Here is a 12,309-nt window from a genome sequence, read left to right as displayed (position 1 = left end):
GTCTGTTTAATATGAAGACACAAACAGCCAAAAAAATGGCTTAGCTTCCAGCCTGGAGGAAGGTCTGCTCACTGAACACATGGCTAGGCTAAAAGACATAAATATCCCCAAGATATAACCGTGTTTATCATTTTCTTGTTGCTGTAAAAAGATCCAAGTTATCAGTGTTTTGGTAAAGAGAATTAATTTGAGGTAAAGATAAAAAAAAAACCTTGACATGTGATGAGCTAGCTTATTTTAGCCAAGCTAAAATAAATTAGCTTCACTAAACTGGTCAATTTGACCAGTTTAGTGATTAAACTGATCAAATTGATTAAAAAGTTAAGTGAAACTATTTAATTTCTCTGTTTTAGTATTTTTCTTTTTAAATGAATGCTGGCAGTTCAGCTTCTGTACACACCGGAGAGTTGGTGAGCAGTTGAGAGACGCTCATCTGTGCACAACTTAATTCAAAAATTAGCATCGTGAGAAAATTATATTTGCTTTGTGTTAACATGTTACCTAAATGTCAACACTATTCCTATATTTTAATTGCAAAATGAAAACTAGCAGCATACTTTTTTATGAAATACTTGTACTTGAGTTTTAAAAAAAATGAAAGCGAATTTTTGAAAAGGAGTTGAAACTGTTTACTGTCACCTGAACAAAACAATGTTACTTTAATCTGAGTTGTATTATACTTGTAGTTTTGGCTTCTATTTGACAAAAAAATTGAGCTTGAATTCAGACATAAGAAGCTCCCCTATAAAGGATGATCCTTTAAAATTAATATTTTAGCTATCAGGGTTTTTTTATATATTATGATTGTAGGTGGAGTGCCATAAAAAAAAAATTCTGAGTATTAACGCTGATAACCTGAGTGAATACAAAAAGCAGCTTTTAAATGAGCAAAGTTTGATGAACTGAAATATTAAGTTGTGATGCAACGCAAGAAGAAAAATAAATGAAAGTAGCAAGGTAAAAAAAGAACAATAAAACACACCTTTTGAAACATTCTTTCAGTGTTGTTGTCAGGCCGTGTGTTTGTGCGCGGCAGCAGAATATTAAGGCAATCAGAAGAAAACGTTTGGTTTATGGGAAGCAGATAGTTGGGTGGAAACAGAGAAACGCCCCACGTGAGATCCTCCTCCATTTTGTCCCCAGGAGCCACAGGGAGACCTAATCAGGCGTATGAGCGTTGGGTTTCTGGACCTTTTTTTGCTTATCAGTAATTAAACGGCCCCGGCTCCCCACGGCCTCTCCGGTTCCTCTGATAAAGAAGTGCTAACGCTCTGGGAGGGAGCCGCGGCAGAGGAGCCGAAACGCTTCCCTCTGATTCCATAAAGGTTTTTGGTTGGATGAAGTAGAGGTGTGTGTGTGACTGCTGCTTTATCTGCGTGTCACGTTTGACAGGTGTCACATGAGTCACCGTTACTGAGGAAAACAGGTGTTGTTTTTTTTTTTGTTTTTTTTTCACAGTTCACAACAGAGGATGTTCAGCTGAACCTCATTAGGGAGAATAAAATAATAATAATAATAATAAGACAGAATGTTAGCAGGCTGCTTACTTCCACAGGAGTCCTTTAATGCTGCCGCATTAAAGGAGTCATGGACAGGATTTTTTTTTCGACATAAAAATCCTGTCATGGACAGGATTTTTATGTCGAAGGCCGATCGTAATAAACCCAACTTACAGAAAGGCTGTGATGACTGCAACTGTGCCTTCCTCTCTCAATGTGTGCGTGTGTGTGTGTGTGTGTGTGTGTGTGTGTGTGTGTGTGTGTGTGTGTGTGTGTGTGTGTGTGTGTGTGTGTGTGTGTGTGTGTGTGTGTGTGTGTGTGTGTGTTGAGACTCTTCCCCCAATGTGAGTTTTTGACAGCGGTTGCCGATACTGACGGATTTGTTTGGAAGCTGCCTATTGCTGCTATTCCGGGTTGATATTCATTATCTTGAAATATGGCTCCTGTCAAAACAAAACAAAAAAACACACACATACACACAGCTAACAAACAGCAGAGAGGCTTTCTTTCTTTCTTTTTTTGTGTGTGTTCGTCTCCCTCGGAGTCTGGAGGAAACTTCTCAGGCTGCAGACGTTCAGAGACGCAACTATTTGCATGATGGATTACGGGAACTTTAAATAAAAAAATCTGTGACTTTGAGCGTCGGCCTTGAGACTGAAAAAGAGAGAGAAAAAAAAGAAGAGAGCGGCTTCGTCATCTTCCATTTCCTTCAGCCCCCCTCCCACCCAGTGACCCGGTGACACTATCGACTGCATGGCTGATGAGGATGCTGAGGAGGTGAAATGGAGCACCGTGCGATAAGATCGAGGGCCTGTGACGCGGCGGCCGCTCCCAGCCTGCAGCGAGGCCAACGCTCACGCTGGCCGCTCAGACAAAACTACCAGAATTTCATCAAAGTATTGCTTTGCTGTAAAGTGGAAGGAAGAAACACACAAAACGCTTCATCTCCTTTTTACTCTCATTAGTAGAATAATTATGTAATATTACCAGGAGAAAGTGATGAAATGATCAGACTAAAGTTGTTTTAGTGAGAGCAGAGCTGGGGTAGCGTTCTCCAGCTCAGTCCGTCCGCTTCTTCCTTCTCAACAGAATCAGTTGTTTACAGAATTATTTAAGATTTCTGCCAATTATAAATAATAATTTGATGCGGATGTGTTAACAGATGAAGCCAGTACCGAAGCAGAACTTTAAAGATCTTATTAAATTACTGTTTCATTCTCCTAATATAAAACCTTATTCTGGTAATGTTATGAATCTATATTGGTAATATCATCACATCATTTTGACTTTTTTCTACTATTATTTTGACTTTTTTTGTCATACAAATTTATTCTCATATCAGTTATAATGACTTTATTTTTTACTTTATTCTCTTCACATTATCACTTTATTCTGGCCTTCGTACTCTGTTGTAATCTTCAGAAATCCCTTCATGACAATTAATAATTATTTATTTTATTATTAGTACATGACGTCCATGACACATAAATTGAGTTTTAATCATTTCTGTGTAATAAATGACTCGGATTAGTTATTATTGGGCATAACTCTGGATGGAGGAACAGTTCTTCCGTTTTGGTGTGACTTCGTTCTCATGTTTTCAGACGATAGTTATTCAGAGGCTGGACGCTCGCAATACAAAACAAGCTTTTCTTTTTAATGTTTTGCAAACATTTGAACAAAAAGAAAAAGAAAAAAACAAAAAATCAAAGCCCCGATGCTTTCATGCTCCGAGTGAAATAATAATGCAGGCGTTCAGAGAGAAGTATTTGTTGAGGAACAAAGGAAGTCGATATAAACCGAAGCATTTCTCGCAAACAAAATCACCTCTTGCCAGTTTTCTGTAATATTTATGAGCGTTTAGCTTTGCGAGCGGATCAGATGAGCAGAGCCGTGTCTGTACATGCGGTCCCTAAGTGAGGGGCTGCTGCTGCTGCTGCTGCTGCTGCTGCTGCTGCTGCTGCTGCTGCTGCTGCTGCTGCTGCTGCTGCTGCTGCTGCTGCTGCTGCTGCTGCTGCTGCTGCTAGTGGAAGTGTAGCAGAAGATCAAGTGTTCTGCTCCTCTTTATTTCCAGCTTAAGTTAATTTGAGCGTGGGGAATGGAGCGTAATTAAGTTCTGAGATGAGTGTGTGGGAATGCATTTGGTTTTGAGTCCTTCCCTCTCATGTGTGAGAGTTAACTAACAGAAGAGAGTTGGACATAAATTTAAGGGAAGCAAATCAAATGAATCCCCAGCCCCCCAATGTAATTATTTCCTATTCACACTGGTTTTCTTTTTTGGCCGGCTGATGACTGTAATGACTTTGAGAGAAGCGGAATCGGCTCCAGCGAAGGGAATCTGATTTGTAAAACAGCGCTCAACCTTGACCCAAAGTTCTCGCTGTTTCATATTTGGACCGCGCTTATAATTCAGTTCAGTTTCTGACTTAAAAAGAGCAAAGAATCAATAAAAACCCTCACATCTTTCTGCGAGGCTTACTTCAATCTCCGGGGCTCTCTGTAGCTGAAACTCACCACTCCGTGTCCTTCGCTCTCTTTCTGCTTTGACTTACAGAAGCTGCACTCTCGTATCATGGATCTGTCTGCGGCCGACCTGCTGCTGGAGCCCGAGAGGAGCAAGGCTTTCCTGCTTTCCAGGAACTCCGACTCTCCTTCTGCTGTAAGCCCCCCCAAAAACACATCTGCAAACCCAACGATTGGGGGTCATGACCTTTCTGAGTGGAACCTCTGGTGTTGCTTGGCACTAAGAGGCATAAATCCTCGTCGTGTTACCAGAAAAGCATCGATTCAGACTCCACGTCAGTTAAAATGACTCCACAAGACGCACTGGAACATTAGTCATCTTATATATTATGCATTAAGGCTTGAAGATGAGTTTTCTCCTCTTTTTTTTTTTTTTTACCCCTGAGAATGCCACCTGATAAACTGAAACCAGGAAAGTGAATTATGAATCCTCTAAATGTCCACATATCCTTCAGACCCAAGTGGGGCTTTTTTTTTTTTAATCGCTCCGTCTCTGAGGTTCTAATTTGATAAACATGTGTGGGGATGTGGCAGCAGTGCATAAAAATTAGATATCTCCGCAACGACTGCAAGATATTTCTCTGGAAGGATTTGGTCGGTCGGCGACAGTCGATCCTCGCTGAAATACCATCAAGACGGTAATTAGGTATGCAACAGCAACCAGAGCTCAAAACCGAAGCAACGCTCTGATTCATTGGATGTTGAAAAGGAAAACTAGAACTGGATGCTAATGTTTGACTTTCATTTACACAGAGTTAGTGTTATAATTAGGAGTTTTACTTCCTTCGTCGTCACCAGTCATGGTGATGACCAGTTTTCAGCCTTCAGTCTTAGCAACTTCAAATTTCTACAAAGATCCTGAGCCTGTAAAAGTCTAGCCATAGTTGAACCCTTTTCTTCCCAGGTTTGTTAGAGCTTCATTGAAGTTGGTTGGTTTCATGGCAGCAATCCCAACATTGTTGTTGTAATTGAGGTCAGGCTGGTTCCACAAAACCAGTTCTGTGAACTTGGGGTCACTTTCCAATGGAGCTCAAGTTTTATCCATCTGAGCAAAACGTTCACCTGAAATGATAGAAAGATTAGCTAGTGTGGGTCATCAAGGTCTGGAAACTGCCACCACCAGTTTTAGTCAAGACAAAACGTAAGATTAACACAATATTATTGACCACGATGAAAGTTTTCCTCTTGGTACAGACCCATAACGTTTCACCGGTACTTAAAAAGCTTGTCTTTTATGTTTCTTCCAGGAGGTCCAGCTGAGTGGAAAGCCGGGTCTCCCTGTGGCCAAGTGTTTGAGCCAGCTGAGCCTGAGCATGCCCCCGCCCGTCTACCCGCGCAGCAGCTGCAGCAGCAGTGAGATCTCCCTGTCAAGTGCATGCAGCGAGTTCTCCAGCGGCTCGTACACCTGGAATGATGGACGCTCCTGCGGGAAAAAGGTAAACCCATACATCGGTTCCACAAAACAAATCACGAGTGGCAGCTCATCAAAGTTCCCTGCTCATTTGAGACCCTAATTAATCCCATATCCTCCTGGAAGAGTTTGATGACCATGACTAAAGAAAATACTCCTTAGAAAACTGTTAAAATAGATAATACATTTAAAGTCTATGGTAGTCCAGAGATCTTAAAAAATGGTTTTGTACTGTGAGTAATCTAACCCTTACTATAAATGTTATTAAATATAATGTAGTTTGACAAAACTGTTAAAACATGACCTATTACAAGTGTTAACTTTGTCTCTTTGTGCTTTTAAGTCTTCTCTGACATGGGAGAAGAGGCTGAGTTTGGGTTCGTCGGCTCCTAGTAACATCTGCGCCCCCTCAGAGGAGCAGCGGCCCACCAGATATAAGGAGAGCCACATCCTGGAGGGACTCAGGAAGCTCCAGAGGAGGAAACACCGGAGCTCCTCCTGTTCTTCGAAGGTCTCCAGATCAGGTTATAAAGACTGCATGAACTCCAACGAGGGCATCTACTCCCTGGGGATCAAGAGCAGCAGCAAAGGGGTTTCCAAGCCCAGCTACTGTGGCAGGACTTTCACCGCTCGCGGCAAGCAGTTCTTCTACGATTCGGATGATGCAGATGATGAACTGGCACAGTCGAGCCGCAGAGATGACATCCCCACCAAGGACTGCTGGTTTCACTGCAAGAGACTCTCTCACAGCATCTCGGACAGCTTATGCAGCTGGGACGGGACGCAGGAAGGCGACGTCCCTTCAGGACCGACGGTCGCGAACCCTTGTTCTGGCTGTGACTCCAAAGAGCGTCCAGAGAAGCTTGTAAGTTTCATCAGTTTTCTCACAGATGGGGAGCACAAGTCGGCTTTTAGTAAACCAACCAAGCTCCACTTCAACCCGCCCGACCCAGAAAGCACCAAGCGCCTACGTGATGTGGACGGCTGCGAGGAAAAGTGTACTGAGGTCCGAATGTCCTGTGACCAACCGACAGAACAAGCAGAGAGGGAGTTCAAAAGACTGTCTAGGGATGCTGCAAAGCTCCTTAAACAAAAATACTTGGGCAGAGACCAGGGACGCACCCAGTCTGCCGATGGGAGGCCCAAACCTTTAAGTCTAATGAAGGAACCAAAAGCCTCCAAGTGTACCCAGTCTGAAGAAAGCATATTGGCTATCTTTGATGCAGAAGGGGAACCTATTGAGCTTTGTCCCCAAAGGCTTCCAGCAGATGCAGATCAAATTCAAGGGAGTAAAATTGTTGCTAACTATGCAGAATTAGTACCACCAGAGAGACCAACAAGGCAAACATCTGCAAATGCAAGAAATTATAATGTTCTGGAATCTCCAGAGAAACCTTCAGAGTGTGAGAGTAGGACTAGTAAATCGGCCAATAGCAAGGAGGAAAGTACAGAGAGACTGTATTTGCAGTCGACTCCACAAAGAAAGCTAATCAAACCATCAGGCGTCCGAGCAAATAAGGGTCAGTCCATCCCTCCGTTGAATGATGCTGCCTGTCCCAAGACTAGTGGTTCAAAGATTCCTGGTCGTAACAAACCGTCAGCATCCCCACTGAGGGTGTCTAAAGGTTCAACAGCTGAGCCAAGCAATAGTGGAAACTCAGGATCCTCCATTCAGGAGAAATCCCCTTCCTCTCCTACCGTTAAAATGTCCAGATTCATAAAAACACAAACTAGCTCTCAGAGCCCAAAGGCTGTGAACTCCAAATGGAGTAAGGGTCCCTCATCCACTTCCCCCCACCTCCCAAGGAGGCTCTTGGAGTTTGGTGACACTAGTGAACAACCAACCAGAGACAAACACTGTGAACCTAGCAAAAATAAACTCAGGTCTCCTTCTCCTCCCCCTCCCCCAGGCCGCACCACCTCCCTACTGATCAGACCAAACTATGAAGGTTCCCCTCAGGCACATAAAACAGGGGTGGCTCCACCATCCACACTAACCACTGGGAGGGGCCCTCCCCCGAGTTACTACACCTCATTGGCACCAAATATGCAAACCACTTTACCCATCAAGGATAAAGACTGTTTGGATTTGGATGCAGGCTATGGGACTGCACTTGCACCTCAGAAACTGGTCGAGAAAACCAGTCAGCACCTTCAGAAGTCCCCTGTTGTGACTCAGACTCCTACTAAAGGCACTTCCAAACGAACAAAAGACTACCTCCCTTCTGCAAACTCAGGGTCTGCTCGAGAACCTGACAATGCACCTAGAAGCTCAAAGAATGTCCCTCCTCCCTACAGCGCCCTCAGAGGCTCCTCACTACAAAACACATTCGCAATTAAGAAAGGACCCACTCATGAAAATGTCCACCAGACAGTTCAGAAGACCTCTATAAGTTTACCCATATCCCTTCAGGATTCCCCTCAATGTCAGCCAGAGCAGCAGAATGCTAAAGCTATTGTTAGCCCTCCTGCCTCTGCTGTTATGTCGCCCAGCCAAGCAGAAAAAGTTGCAAAGACTCGCATCCCAATGGGCTTTAAAGCCTTTTTGAAATCACCTCCTACAATTAAAAGCAGTCCAACTGTTCCTGGTAAGCAAGAGAAAGACCATATCAACTCAGTCTCCAAGGAGACGGTGACTTCAAATGCCTCAACCCAGTGTGATGGCTTGCAAGCGGCGTTTAGTATCGCTTTACCACCCAAGATGTCTTCCACAGAGGCAAAAGGTGAAGTCCAGTGTTGCGTCCCAGAAGGGGACGTACATCCCGCTGTGTTGCCTGAAGAAACTGATGTGTATGAGAAGGGGAAAAGGACCAGTCAGCTCTTTGGTCGATCCATATCTGTGACAACAAAAACCCATCTAAAACCTGCTCTGGGAATGAACGGCGCCAAAGCTCGTAGTCAGAGTTTCAGCACCAACTACATGGAGAAACCCAACATCAGTGTGCTGGAAGGACCCGGGAAAGTTCGGACTCAAATCATTACCAACTCAGGTGAGAGGGGAAACTCTCTGTCAAGGCAGAGTTCTTTAGAGGTACCGGCTGTTGGCTTGGCTGAGAGTCCGCTCCATTCACCCAGGATGAGGCTAAGCCACTATGGAGGCATGACAGCTTCAACCAGTACCAACGGCCTCCCCGACAAACCCTCAAAGTCAGGCTCTAAGGGCGAAGCCATCACCTCCCCTACACATAAAGAGGTGCGCAGTCAGCCGACAGGTGAAAGGACGAGTTTCAACAACATCCGGAAACCAAAAGTGGCCTCTCACCAACAGTTTCAACCTCAGCCATCCTTCTATAGCCCTGAAAACCCTGCCAGAGAGAAGGAAAGCCTGGTAACCAGTGTCAACGAACCGGGCAAAACACAGCTGGACTCGCCAACCAAACCAACCGACACAGAGGACAAGAAAATCAGCCCGACAGTTTGTACAATTGAAGAGAAAGTCATGATGGGCATCGAGGAAAACTTGCAAAAATCCCAAGAACAAGAGAAGGTAGCAGCCAGCGAGGCCAAACAAAAAACCGGCCCGTCTCTCGCTAACTGGTTCGGCCTCAGAAAGAGCAAGCTTCCGGCTTTGAGCGGCAAGAAATCCGACTCCCCCAAAGGGAAGGAAGAGAAGAAGGACCTAAAGATCGGGTCTGTCCTCGGAGGGAAACAGGTCAAGCCTGACAAGAAGAAGGACAAGAAGAAGGAGGGCCAGGAAATCCAGAATCTGTCTGAGATGAACAACAAGCTGAGCTCCATCATGGACCACTGCAACAATCAGATGGGTCAGATCGCCAGTCAGATTCAGAGCACCACGGCGTTCATCGGCAAAGACCAGTTTGTCAAAGACCTCCTTGGCAGGTGGGTAGAGAAGTATGATTCTTGTACTGTCCTACAGTAAAACCAGCAGTTTCCAGTCAACTCAGAGTGTTTAAGCTAATAAACATTCCACATCTCCTCTCAGTTTGTTTTCCTCTCTGTACCCCAGCTGACAGGGTGGAAGGCCTCATGCAGGCTGTTAAACATTATATGAGATGTCTGTGTTTGAGTGTGTGTTTGCCTTCGTGAAAGAGCAGGCTATTTCAGTTTATCAGCTCTCCGGCTTGACGAAGCTGATATATAAACCACGTGCCCTTCCCTCTCAGGACGGTGGTGAAGGTCAGCAGCGTGACCGCCTCACCGCCCGCCACGTCCACACCCAGGAAGCACGGCGAAACCAAGGCGGACCTGCAGATCTGTCCCGATACGGCGGTGAGTCGATGAACTTCCTCCAACTTCTGCTGCAGCCGAATGTTCTGGACTCCAGATTCCCTCAGGTTTCTGGTTTCTGTTTCACATTCGAACAGAACGTCCATCCGCCTCTGCAGCCTCGCGTCCCCTCAAGGCTCGCTATTGATTCAGTTTGTGTTCTGACTCCGGCTACTCTACAAAAACATTGCCCGCTTATTTTCCTATCTGTTGTTATCACCGTCCTCGGCTGATGGAGGTACCTCAACGGGGAGCAGAAAAGTTTCACTCGTGTTAGGCTTCTCTAATTGTACGGAACCTAAAGCCTTTCCACCCATTGAACCATTTCACGTTTTTGTCACGTTAAAGCAACAAGATCTAACAACCTTTATTGGAATTTTATCAAACTACCAATACAAAGTGCCATATAGTAAAAGGTAATTGTTTCAGCATAGCACATTTTCAGCAACAAGGCAGTTCAAAGTGCTTTGCATAAATCAGAAGGAAATACAAACAAAACAGCAAAACTAATAGAAAGACAAAAAGGTAAAAGTATAAAACTTCATATTGATTCAAAGTTTTAGTTAAGACTCTAAGTGGGATGATTAGGGGTGGACATTTACTAGGCCATTCTAATATGTTAATGATTTAAGCCGTTGGGGTCATCGTGCAGTTAGAAGGAAAAAATTTCATTATGGTGGAACCTGACCAGATTAATTTTTTCCACATTCCTTGCAGCAAAACTGTCCAATAGTTATGTAACTGACCAACAGGGAGACGTCTGATGGCTGGTAGCTGCTTATTTAGGGGTGCCCGAATAAAGGGGACTGAATACAAACCTGTTGAAGATTGTAGAGAAGTTTCAGAGCCTGTTTCGACGCATTTCTGGGTCCAGGGAACGACGGTGAAAAGGTTGAAGCAGAGTGAGTCAGCAGCGGTAACAAAAGGAGCGGAGTGAGCCGATGAGAGGGGCCGACGGGTCCGCGGCATAATGTGGGAAATTTAATCCAGATGATGCCGAGTCTCGATAAGGCAGAGGGAGCCATTTACCGCCGCCTCTCCGCTCCACAAAAGGGCCATTTAAAACCGTCCTATCTGCTCCCCACAGAATGCAACAAAAGAGCCACATTTCATGACCCACAAGCGCCGCAGCAGCCCAATTAGAGCCAGATAGAAAAAAAAAAAAAAAAAAATTGCTTCTCTGGCAAAGAAACAATGTGAAGAGTCAGAAACGAACGGCTCTCAATGAGGCTTTTCAAAACTTTACGTTGTTCTGAGGGTTTCTGTGACCAACATGGAGCATTTGTTCGTTTTTCAGACCCTGATAATAAGTCAGAAGATCAGCTTGAAGGATGAGAAGGAGGACGGACACCTTGTAGACTCCAGCTGTCAGGATCACATGATGGGTAAGATTATCATGGAAAAATCGCCCTTGAGTTATCGATGAGCAACTACGTCTTCATTTCCTTTCTCAAAATGTTTGTTTTTTTTACTGATTTTCTTCTCGTTTTTTTCCGTTTCCATCATTTTCTCCTAAAATGGAGCGTTTGATAATAAAATGTTATTTTCCATTTCTGTTTCACTCCTCTGCTGGGCGCCTCTGATCCTTTCTGACCGCTTGCTCTCTTCACACTGAGATTTTTCTCTCTGAAAGTCAGAAGCTTTGTGCCTGACCCAGAAGCCAGGATGAAGTTTCTGTGACAGAACATTGAGGTTTTGCAGGATTTATTTACACCAATTTAGGTAACAAATCCTTTAAGACAAATTTCTTAATAAGTCTTCTGTTTTCCAGGTTTGTTCCAATACCATTTTGCTCATTTTACCTTCTTACATTTAATGTTTGATCTCGTTTTATTTAAGCAATGAGACGCTGACATAACATCCAAACATCTCAGGAAATTAATTCAATTCTCATAATTATTATTATTTAGAAAAACTAAGCAGAAAAACTGCAATAACGACTAGCAATATGACAAAATGGATCCTTGGATGAAAATGTTTAAAGAGGGGAAAAATACATATGCACATAAAATAATACATAGGTACCATTTAAAACAAATGATTAAAATCACGACAAAAGATATAATCAAAAGGATGCATAAATATAGATGAATAACTGCCCTGATTAAAAAAGAACATATGTGATTAAATAAGCAAACATAATTATTAAGTGATTGAAAACACAACTAAAAAAAATCTTATATATACATACAAGTAATAATTTAACAAAGGAATGAATGTATAATATAAAATGATTGAAGAAACAAAAACATAAGTAAAGAAATGCTTAAATAGATTCTTAAATAATGGATAGATTATTTAATCATAAAAATATATAAATACATATTTTCCTATGAAAGATGATGTTATTGTTACAAAAAGAAGATGGAGCTGATTTTGTTGCTGCAGCTCCAGTTGTGTCTCAGATGGAGCAGCTAATGCTGCTAATGTCTCCTCTGGTGTTTTTACTTCCTGTGGCTCATTCATATTGGAATAGAGTTTATTTAACGTCTAAACCCAAAGTTTCTAGTTTATTATGTAACAAAACAGCAGTTTTCTGGTTTTGCTCCATCTTCTTCTTATGGTTTGTTTTGGTAGCAGAATCAGTTTGTGGCAGTTCTCCTGTCCGCCATGCTGCCGTCCTCTAACGGGTTGGCGTCTTCGCTTTCT

The 12,309-nt window shown here is 43.3% G+C and overlaps 1 protein-coding gene across 4 annotated transcripts in view; it reads left to right on the top strand.

The window, feature by feature from the left end:
* LOC106914879 (nck-associated protein 5-like) overlaps positions 1–12,309 on the top strand; it is a 126,996-nt gene that overhangs the window by 102,802 nt on the left and 11,885 nt on the right. For all 4 annotated transcript variants that reach the window (XR_015765861.1, XM_014982043.2, XM_014982045.2 and 1 more), the window contains 5 exons: positions 4,054–4,158; positions 5,270–5,458; positions 5,777–9,273; positions 9,558–9,663; positions 10,958–11,045. Coding sequence is in view for 3 of the 4 variants with exons in the window: in XM_014982043.2 (XP_014837529.2) it covers positions 4,054–4,158; positions 5,270–5,458; positions 5,777–9,273; positions 9,558–9,663; positions 10,958–11,045 (3,985 nt within the window). In the remaining variant the exon portion in view is untranslated. The remainder of the gene's footprint in view (positions 1–4,053; positions 4,159–5,269; positions 5,459–5,776; positions 9,274–9,557; positions 9,664–10,957; positions 11,046–12,309) is intronic.

This window comes from Poecilia mexicana, unplaced genomic scaffold (genome assembly GCF_051168715.1).
Source record: "Poecilia mexicana isolate PSO_F unplaced genomic scaffold, ASM5116871v1 scaffold_2, whole genome shotgun sequence".
NCBI lineage: Eukaryota > Metazoa > Chordata > Actinopteri > Cyprinodontiformes > Poeciliidae > Poecilia > Poecilia mexicana.
This window is presented reverse-complemented; position numbering and strand designations above follow the sequence as displayed.